This window comes from Pleurodeles waltl, chromosome 7, assembly GCF_031143425.1.
Source record: "Pleurodeles waltl isolate 20211129_DDA chromosome 7, aPleWal1.hap1.20221129, whole genome shotgun sequence".
NCBI classification, from domain to species: domain Eukaryota; kingdom Metazoa; phylum Chordata; class Amphibia; order Caudata; family Salamandridae; genus Pleurodeles; species Pleurodeles waltl.
In genome coordinates this window covers 594938674-594964178 of record NC_090446.1, presented here as the reverse complement: position 1 = coordinate 594964178, position 25505 = coordinate 594938674, and the positions used below count along the sequence as shown (strand labels likewise).

Genomic DNA, 25505 nt, shown 5'->3' with positions numbered 1-25505 from the left:
GATTTTGCATAGCATGTCTTTATGAAGGGTTTTTGTTTTTCTTTTCTTGTTTTGTTGGGAAAAGGGGGAGGTGTATTATGATCTCCCTTGGTATGTATTTCTTTTCTGTACATCCATTATGTGCTGATATAGAACCTCAACTCTCCAGGCACATCCGCTCAACCCTAACATATATATTTTTTTTTAATCTCCCCGATCACTTGTTAATAATCGCGTAAGACTCCAAACTATGCACAGCATTACAAGAGGGTGTCCCGCAAGGCTCAGTGCAGTGCCCACAGTTATTTCCGCTCCCTTTCTGAGATCTTTCTTGGTGATATTTCTTCTTTTGGATTTTCCAGTGACCTCTCCTAATCGTATTCTCCTTTCCTCATGACTCGCCCTTCCTTTAGTCACACCCTTCAGATTCGCTCAGAGACATGTCACTGATGGCGCTTTGATCCTTCATGCTAAACTGATCAAAGGTGAAAGTGCTTTACTTCCTCTACTGCATCAATCTGTCAGTTCACTTCCATACCAACACCCTGACATTTGCCTCCTCTGCCAGAAATCTTGATGTACTTTTCAGTCCTACCGCACCAATGAAACCATTAGCACTGCCACAGCAGAACAGAATGTTTTAAATATACTAAGGAAATGCCTTCTACACATTAACGCTCTGATAAATGCCATGTGATGTAGTGCACTTGATTACTATAACAGTTTGCTAGTGAGCTTCTCTCAATACTCCTTTGACCTCTTGGACAAGGTCCCAAGTTTTGCTGCAAGAATACCTTAAAACGACCCTAGACATTCTACCGTCACCAGACTAGCTGTATAACAGCACAAAACAAGGCCTTTACAATTGATTGATGCTTGTTTCGTTTACAGCTTTTCCAGACTATCTATCACACTGATCTGCTGTACAACAACTTGTGGTCTATGATCTGCCAATAATACTTCTGATTTCACCAACACTGCCCAATGTTTCATGTAGATTATCGTCCTTCTACCTTCAGAGTCCCTGTGGGAAACCGGCTTGTGTGTGGTGGGTACCTATGATACCAACACCTTATACCAGGTCCAGGGTTTCCCCCATCAGTGAAATGTCGGCAGTGTCTAGAAGCTGTGGATGAGCAGCCAAGGCTTATCTAGGAGACATGCAAAGCTCATGCAATTCCACTGTAGTCACAAAGCACTTACACACATGAAAGAAATCACTCAGGCCTTCATTACAAGTTTGGTGGGTGGAAAATGCCACCCGCCGAACTCCCGCGTTCAGGAGGAAGACAGTGGGGTCTCCTTCCTGCGGCCCCTATTCCGAGTTTCCCAGCCCACAACATTAATTACGAGCCGGCGGCAATGTTGCAGTGCTTCGGGTGCAGCAGTCCCGTCATGCTTTTCACTGTCGGCTGAGCAGAAAGTGAAAACCACGACAGGGCTGTCCATGGGAGACCCGGCACTGCCCATGTCAAGTGCAACCGCCATGTAAACGCCAGCGGAGCGGGGATTCGTATTAAGACTGCCGGCACAAACAGGCCGTCGAAAAAGTGGCGGTGCCGGCAGTCCAACTGTGGCGCGTTCACCACGGTCATAATGTGGAGGTTGGACAGCCGCACTGGCGGTAGTCTGACCACCACTGCGAGTCTGACGGTCCTAGGACTGCCAGACTCGTAATGAGGGCCTCAGTGTTACGAAAATAAAGGTACTTTATTTTAGTGACACATCACCAAAAAGTACCAGAGAGGCAACCCTCCAATACGAGGTAACACACTAGATAAGTACACTAGTAATCAGAAATAGGCATAAAAAGCAATGGAAAACAGTGCAAATAGAAATAGACAATAGTCACCATAGGGGGAGCACAAACCATATACTAAAAAATGAAATGCGAATGCAGTCCCCCCCCCCCCCCCCACCTAGGTAAGTGGAGTGTGTAGAGGGGAGCTGGGGGAACTAGACCCCAAAGGTAAGTACCACATTGAGCCCCAGGGAAAGGAAGAAAGGAGTAAGTTACTGGATTTTCCCAAACCACCCAAAAGGAAGAAAAATAAGATATTGCAACACCCAGACAAGAAACGAGCAGTGGATTCCTGAAAAGGAAGACCTGTGGAAGAAGGGGACCAAGTCCAGAAGTCACAGAAGAATCCGGTGGGGGCAGGAGCCAGTACCCACCCAGCTGTGGTTGCAGGAGTTTGTCGACGGTAGGACGAAGACGGTCAGAAATGCAACCCTGGAGCTGGTGAAGAGCTCCTGGAGGATGCGTCGACGTCCCACACCGGATGGATGATTGCAGTCGGTCAGTGGCGTGGAAAATCCACCAGCAAGCCTTGGCAAAGGCAGAAGTAGCAATGAAGCAAAAGTGGAACTGCCAGGGAACAGGAAGGTCCAGGAGGACTCAATCCATGGAGTCCTAAGAGGACCCTCAGCAAGGCAGAGAGTCCACAGAAGAAAAGGCAGGCCCCAAAGGAGAACCACTGGACGAGGAACCAGGAGTCGCAGAGGAGCCATCGCAGCACAACTGGAGAAGGGTCCCCCCACACTGTAGGAGAAGCATGCAGGGGGCTGTGGGCCACAGGAAGGAGTGCTGGGATATGCGGCTACATGGAGCCTTAAGATCCCTTGAAGGAGATGTCAATAAGTCTTGGTAGCTGCAAAAGACGTGGTACACAGGGGTACTGTCCTACTTGGAAAGACAAGGGCTTTACTCCACCAAAGTTGGACAGCTGGCAGAGAGGACCAAGAGAACTACTCCGGACCACCACCCATGATGCAAGATCCACACAGCTCAGGATGAGAGGAGATCCACGCAGCCAGTCGTCGTTGCAGTTGGTGGCTGCAGATGTAGGGGAGTGACTCCTTCCCTCCAAGAGAGATTCCTTCTTTCTTCTTGTGAAGACTGAAGACCTGCCACCTGCAGAGGATGCACATCTGGGGAAATGTTGTAAGCGGTGGAAGGAGGAGTGGAAACAATGTTGCAAGTAGTCTCTTCGTCGTGGATGCAGATTGTCGGTTCCTGGAGAGTCCAGTCGCAGTTCCAGTGGTCAGAAGTCAGAGTAGAGGTTGCAGAGGAGTCCTGCTGGTATCTTGCAAGCCGAATCTGAGGACCAACTCAGGTGGCCACCTATCAGGAGGGGGCTCTGATGTCACCTACCTGACCTGGCCACTCAGATGCTCCTAGAGGCCGCTGCACACCTTGGATACAAGATGGCAGAACCCAGGGACCCTCTGGAGGAGCTCTGGGCACCACCCGTGGGGTGGTGATGGACAGGGGAGAAGTCACTCCCCTTTCCATTGTTCAGTTTCACGCCAGAGCAGGGACTGGGGGTCCTTGAACCGATGAAGACTGGTTTATGCAAGGAGGGCACCAAATGTGCCCTTCAAAGCATACCAGTGGCTTGGGGAGGCTACCCCTCCCAAGCCATGTAACACCTTTTTCCAAAGGGAGAGGGTGTTAAGCCCCCCCACCCCCAAAAGGAAATCTTTTGTTCTGCCTTCCTGGGCTTGAGCTGATCAAGCAGCAGGAGGGCAGAAACCTGTCTGAGGGGTGGCAGCAGCTTGGGCTGCCTGGAAAACCCCAGATGGCTGGTAGGAGCAATGCTCCATGAAATCATACTTCCAATAGTGGCAACAGTTTAGGGGTATGAATCCAACAAGTTTGATACCAAACATGCCCAGGTTCGGAGTTACTATTATGTAGCTGGACATAGGTGGTGAGCTATGTCCAGAACATGCATAAAATGGTGTCCCCAGCACTCACAAAGTCCAAGAAAACAAAACTGTAGTGCAGGGGTGCCCTCACACATAAGTACTTGCACCCTGCCCTCTGGGCTAGGAGGGCCTACCAAAGGGGTGACTTTCAGTGACCTGGTGCAGTGACCTGTGATGAAAAGGTGCATGCATCTTTTCATGCAGGCTGCAATGGCAGACCCGCAGACACATTTTACATGGGTTCCCTATGGGTGGCATAATACATGCTGCAGCCCACTGGGTTCCCCTGGTACCCCAATGCCCTGGGTACCATATACTAGGGACTTACATAGGGGCACCAGAATACCAAATGTGGGGTGTGTATGGTCCAAGCAACCAAATTTGAAGGGAGAGAGCATAGTCACTGGGGTCCTGGCTAGCAGGATCCTAGTGAACACAGTCAAACAAAAGGATAAACAGGGTAAAAGGGAGGTAACCATGCTAAAAAGAGGCCACTTTCGTACAGTCCCTATCACTAGAACTCAATTTCACTCAATTCCCCCCGAGTTGCACAAACCGCTGCTCACTTTGGGGAAAATTGCGTGCTTTTTAACTGTTTGCTTTCCGCGTGTTCAGACACGCTAATCTGATTTCGTTGGCCAGGGGAACCAATCGGTTTGCTGGTGCGCAGAGTCTATAAGAGCTCTGAGCCCACAAAAAGCTGGCAGCAGCACGAACAAGTTGGCACTAGGGGTATAGAACTTTTTCACTGTTTTAGCCTGGTTTTATCTTGTATGTGCACATATTCTGCTGAATTGCACAAACCGTTTCCAACTTTGGGGAAAATTGTGTGTTTTTTAATTGTTTGCTTTTTGCTTGTTCAGGCATGCTAATCTTGGTTCTCTGGCTAGGGTTGAACAAATTGGGTTGCAGGTGGGCTGGCCTTGTAAGAGATCCGAGCCCACAAAAAGCTGACGGCAGCGCGGATGTGTGCAACAGGTGAGCCACAGGCGTGCCAAAGGCAAGCCAGTCTACCCTGTCTGCGTCAGTCCGTTTGAGAGCAGGGACCAGCCATTATGGACAAAATTTGGTATATTCCTCAAATGATCTTAGCTCCTGGTCTTTTAACAAATACCAACTTGAGGCTACCTCCTGCAAAAACTTGATAATTTAGGTATTTTAAAACTCAAACTGCCAGACAACACACAGACGGAGAGTCTGCAGGCATTTAAAACTACTATGGAAAATGAAACACGGAAATCGCCCGAGCCGATAGCAAACAATTTAACCACTGTCTATCTTAATAGACGCTCACTGGTTGAACACCAACTCAAGATATTTTATATCCTAGATTTCAAATTCCCTGACATATTGTCCCTAACAGAAACTTGATTAACAGAGGACTCTATGCCTGGTATTCTAACGGCGCCCCCAGAGATTTATTATATTCTCAATTATAACAGACCTCGGGGGGGGGGGGGAAGGTGGATGGGTATGTGAGAAAAGGCCTCTTTTTGACATGGTTAGCCCACACCTTTTGCCTGATGTTTGATGTAGCCTAGAAGTTGTAGTGCCCAGGGCCCCTGCTAACCAGGTTCCCCGGCCCAGAGCTCTTTCCCTAAAATTGTTGTGATGCATTGGCACAATTGGATACACGCTTAACTACCACCATAAGACACTAGTAAATGAGCACTTAGGTACCCAGGCCATTGGGTACTATGATAGGCCCCTGAAGGGAGCAGCAGTGATTGTGCCACCCTTTAGGGCCATGCATCCAGCACTGCCATTGCAGGCTGAGTGTCCTGGTGCAAACCTAAAACACAAACTCGACATGGCACTCTGCCTGTGTGCCCTGTCCACCATACACTGCATTTACTATGAGAAGACACCCCTCTGGCAGGCCTTACAGTCCTAAGGCAGGGTGTAACATATTATATGTGAGGACATAGCTGCATGAGCAATAAACCCCAAACTGTGTCCTTGCCAAACATGGGACTTGGTGAGGGAAGAGAGCAGCCATTTTAATACATGTGCAGGTCACTGGTCAACACGAGTTTACCAGCTACATGATGGTCACTCTGAACACTGGGTTGTTCGGCATCAAACAACTCAGAATGATAAATCCAAACTGGTACCAGTATTGGATTTGTCCCTAAATGTACCCAGGGGCCACCTTAGAGGTGCCCCCTGCAAAGCTAACTACCCTGGCATGGTTGCTGACTGGTTTTATCCAGCCTGCCACCTCCAGACAGCCCTGTCTCTCTGGTTTGTAAAACAATGCCCTTCCTGGGTGGTGGAGCCAACACCCTCTCCCCTCAAGAATGTGCTCTGCCCTGGCAGTAAGCTTCAAAGGGCTTACCCCCTTGGAGCCCCTAAGGTGCTGCCTGCAATGTGGACACTCCATTTCATTTTCCTCCATCTTAGATGGAAGGAAAATAGCCAATCAGGGTTAGGGAAGTGGCCCTTCCCACAGAAAGTAGTCGCTACAGTGGGTGTAGCTACCCAAAAGTAAGTGTCCCATTGGACACTACCAGGTACCCCTAAAACGCCCACTAAATTCCGTATTTAGTGGGCATCCCTAGAGAAAAAAACAGATTTGAAGGAAAAAAAGAAGACCAGCACAAAGAAGATCCAAGGCACCAGACACGTGGACCTGTTGCACAAAGAAAAGGCGCCAAACTCTGCCTGCTGCACCCAGGACTCGACAATCGCTGCTGCGGAGAAGATGGACACTAGTCTGGTCTCAAGAAACCCAGAGGACCTCCAGGCTTCATCAATCGCCCAAGAACTCCCTCCAGAGTGGAGGTACCACTCAGCAACATCAATGAAACCAGCAACCCAGTGAGGGTCACTTTATTGACTGGCCCCTAACTCCCAAACCGAAAGTAACAGCCAGAACCGACAACACACTGATGACGACAAGGACAAACCCTGCAAGTGTGCCATGTTTGGTGGCACTGCGCCCTCTAGTGGCCGAACTGTACCAATACACTGGGTACTGGTCAGCTGACACCGGACTCCCAAAAAAACAGCCTGCCCGGGGCTGAAAAAGGACCAGGAGGAAGCCCCAGTCGAGGGACTTCAGGAACACCCCAGACCTCTCACTAGAGTGCCCCCGTTGTCCTGCAAGCAACCCTTAAAGAGACTTACCTCCAGATTCAAAGGACATCTTTGTGCACAACTACTGGATCAATAAGTCACTCTGCACCCGGCCGCCCTGTGTACTGCAATGAAGAACCTGTTGTGCCCTAAGGGTCCCTCACCCCTTGCAACCTCAACACTCCAAGGGGACCCCAAGGAACCAGCTCTAAACTTACCTGTGCAGTGTTTTTCCAAGTGGTCCATCACAGTTTTTACAGCTAGCAGTCCTAAAGCAATGATATTACAATCAAAGCCTTTAAAACAAAACTTCTCTCAGGTGTAAAACAAACATTTTAGCCGTGAGAAAGCTTAAAAGACACTGAATGGTTGGAGAGATTATTATTTTGGGTTCCCCACTATCCTAATGTGGGGACCCAGAAATGATGTATACTGAAAGATCACATTGTGGTCAATGTTTTGAAGGTGGTCCCACTGTCCTAGGCCACCACAGGCTGAGTTATGAGCAAAATTGTTTTGCAAAAGTAATGCCCTGCAAAGCATTATGGGGCAAGTTTCCTGCCAATTTTATTTTAATATGCTGATTTGACTGTAATGCTTAGAACAGCCGCTAGAGGACACCACAATGAAAATAGCATTTGTACGAAACAAGGTCATGTAACTATATAATTGGCCCCTATAGAGCATAACCACACAAAAAGAAAATGGTATAAAGTAATGCACTGTAGCCATATATTAAGCCCCTAGAGAGCATACTACATTACACATTTTCAGGGCTGACAACTATATTACAAACAAGGCCCTTAAAACAAGGCTGCAAAACAAACGTTCCGGCCACAAGAGCTTAAAATGCACTGACTGGTGGGAGGGGTTATTATTTGGGGGTCCCCACTAACCTAGTGTGGGGACTTAGAGATGACCTAGACAGAAAGAGTGTGTCATGATGAACGTTTTGGTGGTGGCCCCATTGTCCTAGGGCCACTACAGGCTGAGTTATGAGCAAAAATGTTTTGTAAAAGTAATGCCCTGCAAAGCCTTATGTGGTGATTTTCCTGAGTGCAGTGAATACTGTAGTATCCGCTTTCCCGCTGTACTGGAAGAGCCGCTTTTGTTTTGGGTATTTCTGTTTTACCTAAAGCATTTACCAATTGAAAGTGTTTTAAAGGGAGAGCCACAAGAAAGGACTGATTAGGTCCTGTGAACAATGTGGCCAGTGCTCTAATACCACCAATCGAGTTCACGCTGTTTTTACAGTTTGGGCTGTGAGCGCCATGGCCGCCATGCAGCACGAAGGGGAGCCAAAAGAAAAAAATAGTTTGAGAATGAAACAGGAGCCAGCAGGGCTGTTCTTTTTAAGCAGTCTGTGACATCAACAGCTTTGCACGAGGCACAAGTATGTGAGAGAAAATCCTGCATGTTCTGACTAGCAATGTCTGTGAATGTACACAGAAGATGCGTGTATGCCCATAATCTTTACCAAGTACTCACTAGTGTTGTGCGGACAGACAAAAAAAAAAATAGTTTGCCCTCGCTGAATTATATCAGCAATCAAGCAATAATCCATGTAACAACTGCAGTCTGCAGAACGTGACAAAAACAGCCTCAAGGCAGGGACAAACGTAAAGCCTTTAGCAATGACATCAAGTGATCTTTGAAAGGCAAGCCCAGGAACAAATTAAAGTGGTGGACAGGAGATGGGCATGGTTAAAAACCCACAATACTTACAACAGGTCAAAGCTCTTGCACGCTCAACCTAAAAAAAGTCCACATTTGCAAATTGGGGTAGTTTTGACTTGTAAACACATGCTGCCTCAGTATTTTGCAAGGTCTGGAAGACTGCATCAACTTGAGCTTGCTGCAGGCAATGTTTGTTTTAATATCAGACAAATCAACATTAACAACTGACAGACCAGACTATAAAAAACCCACACACAGATGGGTTGGTCTTATGTGTCAGCCCAACCCATCGAGCACTGCCCGATTGCCCTCTAGGCCAGTCATACCAGACCAACACATCTTTTGGCTTGTAAGGGCAAATAAGCCTAGGGCTTTTTCAAGACTTAGAAAAGATTGCATACGCAGAAGGCAATGAAGACAACAACAACCAAATTACATATAACAAAGAGAGAAAAGAAATAAGGAGACTATAAAGGTATTCATTATTAAATATGTCACACTTACTAAATAATTGTGAGATATGCTCTGTGTAGCATTCTGTGAAACAGTACAACCAAGTGTTGATTCATGATGCATTTGGGTGAAGGTTTAGTGCAGGAAAGAGTGAATGATCTGGAAGAAGAGATGAAAGTAGATAATGTCTGGTGGATAATTTGATCGAAGAAAACAAAAAACAGGTCAATTGGTGGAGGTCAGCAAAACTATCTATTAGAAGGTGATCCAGGAGGCTCGTCCTGGATCCACCTTGGAACTTTATTTGGCATTCCAATTCATCCACCCCCCAGCAAAAAGCAGTATATTAAGCTGCAAATTCAGAACAGTTACAGCTTGGAGAGTGACATAGCAAGCTTCCCTTACATACGAATATAAAGGATAGGGAGCAGTGTGAAATCTAAACTTCAAACTCCTTGTACACATATACAAAGCCCTCAAAGACCTAGGACCCGCCTACCTCAACCACCACATCACCTTCTACTCCCCCACCAGACCTCTCCGCTCAACAAGCACTAGCCACTGTACCTCGCATACGGAAGACCTCGGCTGGTGGGAAACCCTTTGCCTTCCTTGCGGTAAAGAGCTGGAACACCCTGCTCCTGCACCTCAGGCAGTAACCATTGCTGCATCAGTTCAAGAAGTGCCTTAAAACCTGGCTCTTCAACTGAAGCTCAGAGGACAAACCCCTTCAGCGCTTTGAGACCCTTACGGGTGAGTAGCTGCGGTTCATAAACATTGATCTGATTTGATACTACCACAGAAAGTTAATGGCACATGTAACAAACCGCATTGCAAGGTTTCTTCTTGCAAAACAGCAGCCATATCGTAAACAAAATGCAAGCATCAGACACACAGTAAGTAAACATCTCACGCAATCACAGTGTAAGTTTAATTTACTACTAAAAGGCTCAATATTGGCAACAGTGTGACACGCTTTGTATACACCAAGAAAAGTCATAATAAATGAAGAAGCAATGTAGGTTTCCATTAACAGCAGAATAAACAGTGTGAACGACTGACCATTACATTGCATTAATCCTCATTCTTTCAAAACGTGCTCAAATATTTTAGGAATAAAAGCCCAGCCACGTTAGGGACAAGAGAATAGAACATTTTTAAGCATTTGAAAATGAAAAAGTGAGGCATTAATGCTAATAAGAAGAGAGACAACTCTGTAGCAATTCAGTGAAGTTAATAGATTTGGACAAAGAAAAATATTCCACAAAAGGGTGAGTTTACTTACAGGTCTTAACATCACTGCAGTTATGTTCCAACTTGCAACATTATATACAAACCTAATTTGCCTCATTCATGCATTTTCTCCTTCACCCTTGAAACAAAATAGGTTTCTCTGGAGTATATTTTAAAACCAACATTTCTCCAATTACAACCTTGTACCATAGGGAGTCACGGAGTTCTGGGGGTCGCAGAAAACAAAGGGCCTGGCATCAGACATAGGTGCAATTAAGTTCTTGGAGGCGATATCTCCATGTCTTGATCTCTTGTCAACACAAGAGAAAGGACAGCAGTATGGGACGAAGTAAAACAAGGCACCCTTTTAGTGGTATAGACTCCAACTTGTCACAAATGTCCTGTACAATTACACACCAAAAAACACTGAACACATGAAGGCAGCAGAGCGGCCAACAGAACTTCACCTTTCAAACCAAACTCAGCGGATAACAAGAGAGCACAATCTAACTGTTGGCATGCTTGTGCTTGGCACAGTGTTAAATGAAATGCACTGCATGGAAGCTGTGACAAAAATGCCATATTCTGAAGGTAATCCAACTCATGAACATAACAAGGTTGTATCTAAAGTTCCATCACTTGCAGCACCCATATTGTAATACAATAATATCAAGAGTCAACACCAAAACGATATAACAAACAGCAACGCCTAATGAATGTAAATAATTGTGGGAAAACATCTGCTATTTGGCAATAAAATGACAAGAAATCAAGACTGATGTAAATTTCTTTGTTGTAAATAACCTATTAATCAGAAGGGCTGTTTGTGTGGCAGGGATGGCACTTTGTGGTTAATGCGGTTTCCTTTGGAACGGGGTTGGAAAATTGGCCCCAACTCAACACCCTGATATTCTGAACAAATCACATAATGCCCATGTGCTTAAAAAATGTGTAACTTTTGCCTTCTTGCAAAGTGCTGTAATGTCCTCAGGATCATATTTTCGCTGAATAGATGGTACAAAAAAGGGGGGTACGTGGAAGGATTAACCGGAGAGGGAACAGATCTAGAAACAAGACTTCTAAATGCCAATGGTTACTGGCGAAGGATGTGGTCAATAGGGAGCTGATTCAAAGTGCCACCCTGCCATGAGCATGAGCGAGAAGGAGAGACACAAAAGGAAAATGAAGTTTTCTTGCAGTGAAATATATCGGCAATCGTGCAATTATCCAAGTAACAGGGTCAATGTCCACAGCAGTAACAAAACTGCCCCAAGGAGGGCCTAACGTAAACATTTACAATTATAACAAAGGATTTTTGAAAGGCAAGCCCATGAACAAGTGATAGTGATGGGCGTGCCGTGGGCGTGGTTAAAAGCCGATACCATCATGCTCAACCTAAAAAAAAAAAATAGGAAACACTTTATTCCAGAAGCCATCATTTAGACTATTATTGCCCTTGCTATGTCCTGTATTGATTACGCTAACTCCCTCTATCTGAGACTTCAAAGGAGATTGAGTCAGAGGCTGCAGTTGGTTAAAAATTAGGCAGCTAGGCTGGTACAGCACCTGCCCAAATATTGCCGCATCAAACCGCTGATGGCAAAATTACACTGGCTTCCAGTTGCGCAGGAGACCTCATTTAAAAGAGGGTGCCTCATCTTCAAATCTCAACACGGAAAAAACCCAACTTTTGTGACCTCTAGAATCTGGAAAAACAATCCCAAAAGTAATCTTAGACCAGCTCACCAAAATCTCTTAAAAGTCCCCAAATTCAACAGGAAAAGACTGGGTGGTACTAGGCTATCTATGCTTGCCCCAAATTAATGGAATTCTCTTCCTCCACACATTAGAGTCACAACTCTTTAGACAGGCTTATGGCTAAGCTTTTGGGTCTTCCATGCCTTTAAGCCTCAGCTGCATGAAGTCTTTTTGATGTACATGCACTTTATAAATATGTTGTAACACAACATAACAATCAGAGACCGCCCCTTAATTCAGGATTTCAAATCAACCTTAATGAGGGTAATGTATGAGAGCTGAAGGCAAAGTATGAACTGTGCGTCCCACAGACTGTACATAATGTACATGTTGGATTTGGCCCTTTTTGCAGGGTTATCCCCAAACATTGTACCTTCCTCCTCCTGTTTTTCTGTCCCTCATTTCGCTGGTCAGTGCTAGAGTGCATGTGCTCTCACCTTTAATCTTCGTGTGATTGGCTTACACCTGTTTGGCACATTCAATTTACATATAAGTCCCTTGTACAGTAGTATCTCATATATCCAGGGCCTGTAAATTAAATGCTAATAGTGGGCCTGCAGGGCAGCGTGCGCCACCCACAGAAGTAGCATTTCAAACCTGTCTCAGGCCTGGTACTGCAGGGCCTGTTTGTGCAGTTTACTGCCACACTGACTTAGCATTTAAAGGTACTTGCCAAGCCTAGAACTAGCCTTTTTACTACAAGTAGATTATCCCTAAGGTAAGCCCTAGTTAGCCCTAAAGGGCATGGTGCTATGTAGATAAAAGGTAGGACGTGTGCCTTCATTGTGTGACAGGTCCTTGTAGTGACAAACTGTCTATTTGGTTTCTCATTGCTGTTAGGCCTACTCCTCCCATAGGCTAGGGAATTTCCTTAAAAGTACTTAAGTGGTAATTTCTGATCTATGAGGAGTAGCGCTGGCATGTTTGGATTGTTTGGAATGATAGTGAGAAATCCAGCTTATGGGTGTAGGTGGATTTTGTTATTACTATTGTGGAATTGCCACTTTTAGAAAGTGGGCATTTCACTGTGTTTATGACTCTTGTGTTTTGCAGCCTGACTCCAATACACATCTAGAGTAGAGTGGCAGCTGGGCTTTGTGCATACTTTCCAGACAGCCCTCACACAGGGAGGGTGGGGGTGTAACAGGATTACAACTGCATACTGAATTGTCTTCCTCGACTGAGAGAGAGGGGGTAGGTGCACTTACATTGGTATAGGCTGTGTCGTGCCCTCACACAAAGGGCTCAATTACCCCCTAATGATGTCTGGAGTCAGGGCAGGGGCTGAAGGGGGGTGTTGTACAATTCTGAGGCTTTTGAAGTTCCTCTCGATCAAAGGCATTTTGAGTATAAGCAGAGGGGCTGTGATCCCATGTTTATAGACACTGTGTGGATTTGTAACCAGAAGCTGCTGGTTCTGTACACTGCCAGAAGGAACTGTTATGCTGCTAGGAGGAACCGCCATTAGGACTGACCTGCTTGATTTGCTGACCTGCGGCCTGATGGCTTGCCAGGAGGCTTGCATTGGGAGAATCGTATTTCCCCTTGTGGGGGGGGGGGGGAGTCTGCAGTGGCTCCAATGTTTTTTTCATTATTTCCTACGCGGGGGACCCAGCGAGGTCTCACCACCACCAGAAAAAATGTTTGGGGCCTCCTCTGGCAGCTACCTGTTGGGGGAGGCACTCACCGAGTTGGGGCTTGCAGGACAGAAAGGAATCCTCAGCGGAGGTCCCGTTACTGCTGTGCCCTCCATTACCATGAATACGGTGGTAGGAGCTCCTGTGCCCAATGTTGTTTGTTTTAATTTTCATACAATAGGGTGTGGAGTCTCTTTTGTGGTGTGTTTATTGTGTCACTGGTGTGTGTGTTTTGTGCAAACACTTTACATATTGCCTCTGGGATAAGCCGGACTGCTCTGGCCAAGCTACCAAGGTGGTAAGCATGGGGTTATCTTGGGTGTGTAGCTCCCTTACCCTGACTAGAGTTTTGGGGTCCTGCCTGGCTTAGATGCATAGATGAGACAACCAGAAACCCCATTTCCAGCAGTATAAATATATATAGGAATTGTTCAATTTTGCCTCTTTTAGCTGTAGTTTCTCCATTTATATTTATGTCTGGCACTGCACAAAAAGGTGTTGTTTACCATTTCCTTAAATCGGCAACCTAATTTTGTGTAAACTGCCCATTTATCTCAGTTACTATGTAACGTTTACTGGTCTTTTGCAAAATGATACTGTATGAAGTGCTACTACCAAATGAATAAATAACATTTCAGCTTTTAACGGCTAGCAGTTGAAATCACTGGTGTTTACTGTGCAGAGTGCATCTCTCAACTAAATCATTTTCTTGAACCAAAGTGGGTCTTCTCAGTTTCAGAATCCTTTGCTATTGCTGAAGTTTTCTTGGCACTGTCTGTCATGCCAATCCTAGGTCAAGTGCTGACCAGCATCTGTAATTCTGTTTTTTTTTGTTTTTATTATTTTCTTAATGCTCGGGTAATGGGTGCTTTTGCTTGTAACCTCTCTCTGGGTTTGAAGGCCATAGCATCTGGTTGGTGGGATCCATATCCAAACTGTTTTGATTTAAGCCCATTAAAAAAAATACATTTGTGGTTTGTCAGGACATCAATTAGCACACAAATAGTGTATTGGGCATGTCATGGTGCTCAAGAGACAGGAACACACTTTCAGGCTTGCCAAAATGCAAGCCCGATTTAATACAAACACAGTAATTCCAGAATACACAACTTATTTTGAAAAGTTTCCGTGCTTCCCAGTGCACAGGCCAGTTGCAGAAGTCTATCAATGGCCTATCAGGATCTCAATCTCTGCGCTCAGTCCTACCATTCTGTTCAAGAAGGGAAGCAAGATCCAAATTGGTGCAACAGATCTAACAAGTAATGTTGGTTACCATAAGGATTATGAGACATTGGAAAGAACCATACCCACCAATTCTGGTCACCACTTCTCATGACAGATGAGGCCAGGCACAGTTTCTCTCGAGTCGACCATGGTTCTGTTGGACCAGCACTCAGCAGCTTGTGTTCTTTAAGAAAGATACAGAAAAAAATCCTTAGCAAATAAAAAACAGGGATTCCTCATTAAAGATCTCCCAACATGCAACATTATCTAGGGCTCAACAGACAGCACTTAGTAAAGCAACAGTGGCACCTTCACTGCTTTAAGACTGAAGTAGATAAACTGATACACGGGCTAAAAAGCCACAGTAAATATTATAAATATTGCTTTGTAATGGCAACATGAACAAAAGGTATCATGTAACAAGGGTTGAAAAGGGGCTTGTAGGAGGCTGGTCTGGCTTGTAGTGGGTACCAAGGGGTACTTACACTCTGTACCAGGTCCAGTTATCCCTTATTAGTGTAGAAGAGGTGTTTCTAGCTGCTTAGGCTGATAGAAGGTAGCTATAGCAGAGCAGCTTAGGCTGAACTAGGAGACACGCAAAGCTCCTACTATACCACTGGTGTCATATGCACAATATCATAAGAAAACACAATACACAGATATACTAAAAATAAAGGTACTTTATTTTTATGACAATATGCCAAAAGTATCTCAGTGAGTACCCTCAGTATGAGGATGCCAAATATACACAAGATATATGTACACAATACCAAAAATATGCAGTAATAGCAAAAGGAAGTAATGCAAGCAGTGTAAAGTTACAATAGATTGCAATAGGAGCACATAGGTATAGGGGCAACACAAACCATATACTCCAAAAGTGGAATGCGAACCACGAATGGACCCCAAACCTATGTGAGCTTGTAGAGGGTCGCTGGGACTGTAAAAAAACAGTGAGGGTTAGAAAAATAGCCCACCCCAAGACCCTGAAAAGTAGGTGTAAAGTGCACCTATAACCCCCAGAGAGCACAGAAGTCGTGATAGGGGGTTTCTGCAAGGAAGACCAACACCAGCAAAGCAACCAAAGTGGATTTCCGGACCTGAGTACCTGTGAAACAAGGGGACCAAGTCCAAGAGTCGCGACAATGTCGAGAGTGGGCAGATGCCCAGGAAATGCCAGCTGAAGGTGCAAAGAAGCTGCCACCGGATGATAGAAGCTGTGGATTCTGCAAGAACGAAGAGGGCTAGAAACTTCCCCTTTGGAGGATGGATGTCCCACGTCGTGAAGAAGCTTGCAGAGATGTTCCCACGCAGAAAGACCGCAAACAAGCCTTGCTAGCTGCAAGGGTCGCGGTTAGGGTTTTTGGGTGCTGCTGTGGCCCAGGAGGGACCAGGATGTCGCCACTTGGATGAGGAGACAGAGGGGGCGCCCAGCAAGTCAGGGAGCCCTCACAGAAGCAGGCAGCACCCGCAGAAGTATCGGAACAGGCACTTAGAAGAGGAGTGAACCGGAGTCCACGCGAAGTCACAAAAGGGAGTCCCACGACGCCGGAGAACAACTCAGAAGGTTGTGCACTGCAGGTTAGAGTGTCGGGGACCCAGGCTTGGCTGTGCACGAAGGAAATCCTGGAAGAGTGCACAGGAGCCGGAGCAGCTGCAAATCACGCGGTACCCAGCAATGCAGTCTAGCGTGGGGAGGCAAGGACTTACCTCCACCAAACTTGGACTGAAGAGTCACTGGACTGTGGGAGTCACTTGGACAGAGTTGCTGAGTTCCAGGGACCACGCTCGTCGTGCTGAGAGGGGACCCAGAGGACCGGTGATGCAGTCTTTTGTTGCCTGCGGTTGCAGGGGGAAGATTCCGTCGACCCACGGGAGATTTCTTCAGAGCTCCTGGTGCAAGAAGGAGGCAGGCTACCCCCAGAGCATGCACCACCAGGAAACAGGCTAGAAAGCGGCAGGATCAGCGATACAAGGTTGCAGTAGTCGTCTTTGCTACTTTGTTGCGGTTTTGCAGGCGTCCTGAGCAGTCAGCAGTCGATCCTTTGGCAGAAGGTGAAGAGAGAAGTGCAGAGGAACTCTGATGAGCTCTTGCATTCGGTATCTGAATGCAGAGACCCTAAATAGCCAGAAAAGGAGGTTTGGCTACCTAGGAAGGAGGATAGGCTAGCAACACACGTAAGAGCCTATCAGAAAGAGTCTCTGACGTCACCTGCTGGCACTGGCCACTCAGAGCAGTCCAGTGTGCCAGCAGCACCTCTGTTTCCAAGATGGCAGAGGTCTGAAGCACACTGGAGGAGCTCTGGGCACCTCCCCTGGGAGGTGCAGGTCAGGGGAGTGGTCACTCCCCTTTCCTTTGTCCAGTTTCACGCCAGAGCAGGGCTGGGGATCCCAGAACCGGTGTAGACTGGCTTATGCAGAGATAGGCACCATCTGTGCCCATCAAAGCATTTCCAGAGGCTGGGGGAGGCTACACCTCCCAAGCGCTGACACCTTTTTCCAAAGGGAGAGGGTGTAACACCCTCTCTCTGAGGAAGTCCTTTGTTCTGCCTTCCTGGGCCAGGCCTGGCTGGACCCCAGGAGGGCAGAAACCTGTCTGAGGGGTTGGCAGCAGCAGCAGTGAAACCCCGGGAAAGGCAGTTTGGCAGTACCCGGGTCTGTGCTAGAGACTCGGGGGATCATGGAATTGTCTCCCCAATGCCAGAATGGCATTGGGATGACAATTCCATGATCTTAGACATGTTACATGGCCATGTTCGGAGTTACCATTGTGACGCTATACATAGGTAGTGACCTATGTATAGTGCACGCGTGTAATGGTGTCCCCGCACTCACAAAGTCCGGGGAATTTGCCCTGAACGATGTGGGGGCACCTTGGCTAGTGCCAGGGTGCCCACACACTAAGTAACTTAGCACCCAACCTTCAAAAGGTGAAGGTTAGACATATAGGTGACTTATAAGTTACTTAAGTGCAGTGGTAAATGGCTGTGAAATAACGTGGACGTTATTTCACTCAGGCTGCAGTGGCAGGCCTGTGTAAGAATTGTCAGAGCTCCCTATGGGTGGCAAAAGAAATGCTGCAGCCCATAGGGATCTCCTGGAACCCCAATACCCTGGGTACCTTAGTACCATATACTAGGGAATTATAAGGGTGTTCCAGTATGCCAATGTGAATTGGTGAAATTGGTCACTAGCCTGTTAGTGACAATTTAGAAAGCAGAGAGAGCATAACCACTGAGGTTCTGGTTAGCAGAGCCTCAGTGAGACAGTTAGTCATCACACAGGGAACACATACAGGGCACACTTATGAGCACTGGGGCCCTGGCTGGCAGGTATGGCCTCAACTTCTTCAGTGGCCAGACCACAGGAAAGGCCTCCCTCTCTATGGCAGACCAACGCTTTTCTCTAGGGGTCAACCTCCTGCTGATAAAAGCAACAGGTTGATCTTGGCCCTCAGAATTGAGTTGTGATAAGACTGCCCCTACCCCTAATTCAGATGCATCAGTTTGAACAATGAATTTCTTGGAGTAACATGGGCTTTTTAGGACAGGTGCAGTGCACATGGCCTGTTTCAGCTCCTCAAAAGCTTTCTGACAGCTAGCTGTCCACAATACCTTTTTAGGCATTTTCTTGGAGGTGAGGTCATTAAGTGGGGCTGCAATGGAGCCATAGTTCTTAATGAACCTCCTGTAATACCCAGTGAGGCCTAAGACGGCTCTCACCTGGGTCTGAGTTGTAGGGAGAACCCAATCTATGATAGTTTGGATTTTCCCCTGAAGTGGTGCAATCTGTTCTCCACCTACCAGGTGTCCCAGATAAACCACTTTCCCCTGCCCTATCTGGCACTTTGAAGCCTTGATAGTGAGGCCTGCCTTTTGCAGGGCCTCCAAAACTTTCCACAGGTGGACCAGGTGATCATCCCAGGTGGAGCTAAAGACAGCTATATCGTCCAAATATGCTGCACTAAAAGCCTCCAACCCATGCAGGACTGTATTCACCAACCTCTGAAAAGTGGCAGGTGCATTTTTCAAACCAAAGGCCATTACTGTGAATTGGTAGTGCCCTCCAATAGTCGAAAATTCAGTTTTTGCTTTAGCATCCTCTGATAATTTGATCTGCCAATACCCTACAGTCAAATCAAAGGTGCTTAGATACTTGGCAGATGCCAGTGTATCTATTAGCTCATCGGCCCTGGGTATAGGGTGAGCATCAGTTTTAGTTACCTGGTTGAGACCTCTGTAATCTACACAAAACCTCATTTCCCTTTTTCCATCCTTGGAGTGAGGCTTTGGTACAAGCACCACAGGAGAGGCCCATGGGCTTTCAGAGTGTTCAACCACTCCCAGTTCAAGCATTTTCTGAACTTCTTGTTTTATGCAGTCTCTGACATGGACAGGCTGCCTATAGATCTTACTTTTGACAGGCATGCTGTCTCCAGCATCTATAGTGTGCTCACACCAAGAAGTGGTGCCTGGCACAGTAGAAAAGAGTTCAGAAAACTGGCCCAGGAGATTTATGCAGTTGTCTTTCTGCTCAGCAGTAAGACAGTCTGCCAAAACTACACCTTCCACTAGAGCATCCTGTTCTGTGGAAGAGAAGAGATCAGGGAGAGGGTCACTCTCTTCTTCCTGTCCTTCATCTGTTGCCATGAGCAGGGAGAGATCAGCCCTGTCATAGTAGGGTTTAAGGCGATTGACATGGAGCACCCTAAGGGGACTCCTGGCAGTGCCCAGGTCAACTAAATAGGTGACCTCTCCCTTCTTTTCAACAATGATGTGGGGTCCACTCCATTTGTCTTGGACTGCTCTTGGGGCCACAGGCTCCAATACCCACACCTTCTGTCCTGGTTGGTACTGAATCAGAACAGCCTTCTGGTCATGCCATTGCTTTTGGAGCTCTTGGCTGGCCTGAAGGTTTTTACTGGCCTTTTTCATGTACTCAGCCATTCTGGATCTTAGGCCGAGTACATAGTCCACTATGTCTTGCTTAGGAGCTCTTAAAGTTTGTTGCCAACCCTCCTTCACAAGTGTTAGGGGACCTCTTACAGGGTGTCCAAATAGGAGTTCAAAGGGGCTGAAGACCACTCCTTTCTACGGTACCTCCCTGTAAGCAAAAAGGAGGCAAGGTAACAGGACATCCCATTTCCTCCTGAGTTTTTCAGGGAGTCCCATTATCATTCCTTTGAGAGTTTTATCAAACCTCTCTACCAGTCCATTTGTTTGTGGATGATAAGGTGTGGTGAATTTGTATGTTACACCACATTCCTTCCACATGGCCTTTAAATATGCAGACATAAAGTTGCTACCCCTGTCTGATACCACCTCTTTTGGGAAGCCCACTCTGGAAAAGATTCCCAGGAGGGCTTTTGCCACTGCAGGTGCTGTAGTGGTCCTTAGAGGAATTGCTTCAGGATATCTTGTGGCATGGTCCCCTACCACCAAGATAAACCTATTGCCTGAAGCAGTAGGAGGGTCAAGGGGGCCAACTATGTCAACCTCTACCCTTTCAAAGGGAACCCCAACCACAGGCAGTGGAATAAGGGGAGCCTTTGGGGTGCCACCAGTCTTGCCACTGGCTTGGCAGGTCACGCAAGACTGACAAAAATGCTTTGTGTCCTCTGACATCCTAGGCCAGTTAAACAGGGGGACAAGCCTTTCCCATGTTTTGATCTGACCCAAATGTCCATCTAAGGGAATGTTGTGTGCCAGAGTTAGGAGGAACTCTCTGTACTGCAGGGGAATGACCAATCTCCTGGCTGCTTCAGGTTTTAGGTCCCTTGCCTCTGTATACAAGAGGTTGTCCTCCCAGTAAACTCTATGTGAGTCACTGACATTCCCATTTTGCTGTTTGACAGCTTGCTGTCTTAGACCCTCTAATGTGGGACAGGATTGCTGTGCCACACTCAGTTCCTCCCTGGCAGGCCCCCCTCCACCCAAAAGCTCAGCAGTGTCTGCTGCCAGCTCCTCTGGTGAAGGTTCTGCACAGGGGGGGAATTCTTCTTCCTCAGAAGGAGAATCATATGTAGAGGGAGGGATAGTGGGTAGGGATTTACCCTTAATAACCCTAGCTTTAGGGAGCACTTGGTCCATTGTTCCAGGATCCAAGTCACCCTGTCCTTTTTGCTTTTTGGCCTGAGCCCTTGTCAAAGCAAAAATATGCCCAGGAATGCCCAGCATTGCTGCATGAGCCCCCAACTCCACTTCTGCCCAAGCTGATGTCTCTAAATCATTTCCTAGTAGACAGTCTACAGGTAAATCTGAAGCAACCACAATTTCTTTGGACCAGTAACCCCCCCACCCTAGTTAAGATTCACAACAGCCATGGGGTGGCTAAGAGTGTTGTTATGAGCGTCTGTCACTTGGTACTGGTGACCAAGTAGGTGTTGTTCAGAGTGGACCAGTTTCTCTATTACCATGGTAACACTGGCACCTGTGTCCCTGTAGGCCTGAACCTCAACACCATTTATTAGGGGAAGTTGCTTGTACTTATCCATATTAAGGGGACACGCAACCAAGGTGGCCAAATCAATGGCACCTTCAGAGAATAACACAGCCTCTGTGGTCTCCCTAACAAGACCAACCCAAACTAAATTACCAAAAGTGAGCCCAGCTACTCCCTTGGATTGGCTATTAGTAGGTCTGTTCCCACCACCACTGCTATTACTAGGGGCACTAGAGGTTGCAGTAGGGGTTGTGGTAGTGGGAGGCTTGGTGCTTTTCTTTGGACAACTGGGATCAGTTGTCCAATGGCCTTTTACTTTACATAAATAGCACCATGGTTTCTTTACTTGATTAGAAGAGGATTTGGACCCACCACCCCCACCAGAGTGTTTTTGTGGGCCTGATGAAGACTCATTTTTAGATTTGTCCCCACCCTTGTCTGAAGACTTACCATCCTTCTTCTTGCCACCCTTGTCACCCCCTGTATGAACTTTTCTGTTGACTCTTGTTCTGACCCATTTGTCTGCCTTCTTTCCCAATTCTTGGGGAGAGGTCAGATCTGAGTCCACTAGATATTGGTGTAACAAATCAGACACACAGTTATTCAGAATATGCTCTCTCAGGATTAGATTGTACAGGCTTTCATAGTCAGAAACTTTACTGCCATGTAACCACCCCTCTAAGGCCTTCACTGAATAGTCAAGGAAGTCTACCCAGTCTTGTGAGGACTCTTTTCTGGTTTCTCTGAACTTAATCCTGTATTGTTCAGTGGTTAAGCCAAATCCATCCAAGAGTGCATTCTTTAAAACTGTAAAATTATTGGCATCACTTTCCTTCACAGTAAGGAGCCTATCCCTACCCTTTCCACTGAAAGACAGCCATAGGATAGCAGCCCACTGCCTTTGAGGGACCCCCTGTACCATACAGGCCCTCTCAAGTGCAGCAAACCACTTGTTAATGTCATCCCCCTCCTTGTAAGGGGGAACTATCTTATGCAGATTCCTAGAATCATGCTCTTTCACAGGATTACTATCAGGAATACTGCTGCTGCCACCATGGGGTCCAAACCCCAACCTCTGTCTCTCTTTTTGTAAGTCTAGCGATTCCCTGTCTAGAGCCAGCTGTTGCTGTTTAAACTTCAGCCTGGACTCTTCCACTCTCAATCTATTGAGTTCCCTTTCTAACATTCTGTCATCAGGGTGGGTGGGTTGGGAATGCTTTGACACAGAAGAATGATGTGAATGAACAGAGGGAGACCTTTCCCTAACAGTTGGCACCCTAGCAACCTGGCCTGCAGGAACAAAAATATCCCTACTGTGATGGGAGCTTCCATTACTACCAGCTATGCTAGGTGGTCTGTTAAGGGGCAGGTTAGGAAGGGCACCCTCTAACACTCTTACTGGGGGCTCTCCTGAGTCAGAGTATGAGCTATCTCCTAACTTCTCAATTGAAGTGCCAGCTAAGGCCTTATCATTTTCAATAAGCATGTTAGACAATAATTCTCTAGAGGGGTTCTTTCCTACCACTAAACCTCTATCAATGCAGAGACTCCTTAAGCTCTTAAAGTTAAGGTGGTCATAAGCTGTGCTGACCAAATTAAGAGAAGTTCCTACATCAGACACGATAGCAAAGGTTTAGGGACAGATAAAAGAGAGAAAAAGTTTTAGGACTTTTTAATGAAACAGGAAAAAAAAAACTTTCAACTTTTTAGAAACTTTTTGAAAGTTTAAGAGTACTTTTCAGCACTTAGCAGATAGTGTAAGAGAAGAAAAGCAAAATTTTGTGGTTAGGTGTACATACACTAAACTTGTTTTGTATTTTTTTCTCTTATGAAAAGTACAATATGACAAAGTGGTAAGTAGTTAGAAGTACTTATCCCACCGCTGCACAACCAATGTAGGAGGCTGGCCTGGCTTGTAGTGGGTACCAAGGGGTACTTACTCCCTTATTAGTGTAGAAGAGGTGTTTCTAGCAGCTTAGGCTGATAGAAGGTAGCTATAGCAGAGCAGCTTAGGCTGAACAAGGAGACATGCAAAGCTCCTACTATACCACTGGTGTCATATGCACAATATCATAAGAAAACACAATACACAGATATACTAAAAATAAAGGTACTTTATTTTTATGACAATATGCCAAAAGTATCTCAGTGAGTACCCTCAGTATGAGGATGCCAAATATACACAAGATATATGTACACAATACCAAAAATATGCAGTAATAGCAAAAGGAAGTAATGCAAGCAGTGTAAAGTTACAATAGATTGCAATAGGAGCACATAGGTATAGGGGCAACACAAACCATATACTCCAAAAGTGGAATGCGAACCACGAATGGACCCCAAACCTATGTGAGCTTGTAGAGGGTCGCTGGGACTGTAAGAAAACAGTGAGGGTTAGAAAAATAGCCCACCCCAAGAACCTGAAAAGTAGGTGTAAAGTGCACCTATAACCCCCAGAGAGCACAGAAGTCGTGATAGGGGGTTTCTGCAAGGAAGACCAACACCAGCAAAGCAACCAAAGTGGATTTCCGGACCTGAGTACCTGTGAAACAAGGGGACCAAGTCCAAGAGTCGCGACAATGTCGAGAGTGGGCAGATGACCAGGAAATGCCAGCTGAAGGTGCAAAGAAGCTGCCACCGGATGGTAGAAGCTGTGGATTCTGCAAGAACGAAGAGGGCTAGAAACTTCCCCTTTGGAGGATGGATGTCCCACGTCGTGAAGAAGCTTGCAGAGATGTTCCCACGCAGAAAGACCGCAAACAAGCCTTGCTAGCTGCAAGGGTCGCGGTTAGGGTTTTTGGGTGCTGCTGTGGCCCAGGAGGGACCAGGATGTCGCCACTTGGATGAGGAGACAGAGGGGGCGCCCAGCAAGTCAGGGAGCCCTCACAGAAGCAGGCAGCACCCGCAGAAGTACCGGAACAGGCACTTAGAAGAGGAGTGAACCGGAGTCCACGCGAAGTAACAAAAGGGAGTCCCACGATGCCGGAGGACAACTCAGAAGGTTGTGCACTGCAGGTTAGAGTGTCGGGGACCCAGGCTTGGCTGTGCACAAAGGAAATCCTGGAAGAGTGCACAGGAGCCGGAGCAGCTGCAAATCACGCGGTACCCAGCAAAGCAGTCTAGCGTGGGGAGGCAAGGACTTACCTCCACCAAACTTGGACTGAAGAGTCACTGGACTGTGGGAGTCACTTGGACAGAGTTGCTGAGTTCCAGGGACCACGCTCGTCGTGCTGAGAGGGGACCCAGAGGACCGGTGATGCAGTCTTTTGTTGCCTGCGGCTGCAGGGGGAAGATTCCATCGACCCACGGGAGATTTCTTCAGAGCTCCTGGTACAAGAAGGAGGCAGGCTACCCCCAGAGCATGCACCACCAGGAAACAGGCGAGAAAGCGGCCGGATCAGCGATAACAAGGTTGCAGTAGTCGTCTTTGCTACTTTGTTGCGGTTTTGCAGGCGTCCTGAGCAGTCAGCGGTCGATCCTTTGGCAGAAGGTGAAGAGAGAAGTGCAGAGGAACTCTGATGAGCTCTTGCATTCGGTATCTGAAGAATTCCCCAAAGCAGAGACCCTAAATAGCCAGAAAAGGAGGTTTGGCTACCTAGGAAGGAGGATAGGCTAGCAACACACGTAAGAGCCTATCAGAAAGAGTCTCTGACGTCACCTGCTGGCACTGGCCACTCAGAGCAGTCCAGTGTGCCAGCAGCACCTCTGTTTCCAAGATGGCAGAGGTCTGGAGCACACTGGAGGAGCTCTGGGCACCTCCCCTGGGAGGTGCAGGTCAGGGGAGTGGTCACTCCCCTTTCCTTTGACCAGTTTCGCTCCAGAGCAGGGCTGGGGGATCCCTGAACCGGTGTAGACTGGCTTATGCAGAGATGGGCACCATCTGTGCCCATCAAAGCATTTCCAGAGGCTGGGGGAGGCTACTCCTCCCCAGCCCTGACACCTTTTTCCAAAGGGAGAGGGTGTAACACCCTCTCTCTGAGGAAGTCCTTTGTTCTGCCTTCCTGGGCCAGGCCTGGCTGGACCCCAGGAGGGCAGAAACCTGTCTGAGGGGTTGGCAGCAGCAGCAGCTGCAGTGAAACCCCGGGAAAGGCAGTTTGGCAGTACCCGGGTCTGTGCTAGAGACTCGGAGGATCATGGAATTGTCTCCCCAATGCCAGAATGGCATTGGGGTGACAATTCCATGATTTTAGACATGTTACATGGCCATGTTCGGAGTTACCATTGTGACGCTATACATAGGTAGTGACCTATGTATAGTGCACGCGTGTAATGGTGTCCCCGCACTCACAAAGTCCGGGGAATTTGCCCTGAACG

At 47.0% G+C, this 25505-nt stretch overlaps 1 protein-coding gene across 3 annotated transcripts in view; it reads right to left on the bottom strand.

The window, feature by feature from the left end:
* The window catches only part of BRD8 (bromodomain containing 8), a 378782-nt gene that overhangs the window by 329848 nt on the left and 23429 nt on the right, over nt 1-25505 (bottom strand). For all 3 annotated transcript variants that reach the window (XM_069244463.1, XM_069244464.1, XM_069244465.1), the window contains exon 2: nt 14838-14934. In XM_069244463.1, coding sequence (XP_069100564.1) covers nt 14838-14934 — 97 coding nt within the window. The remainder of the gene's footprint in view (nt 1-14837; nt 14935-25505) is intronic.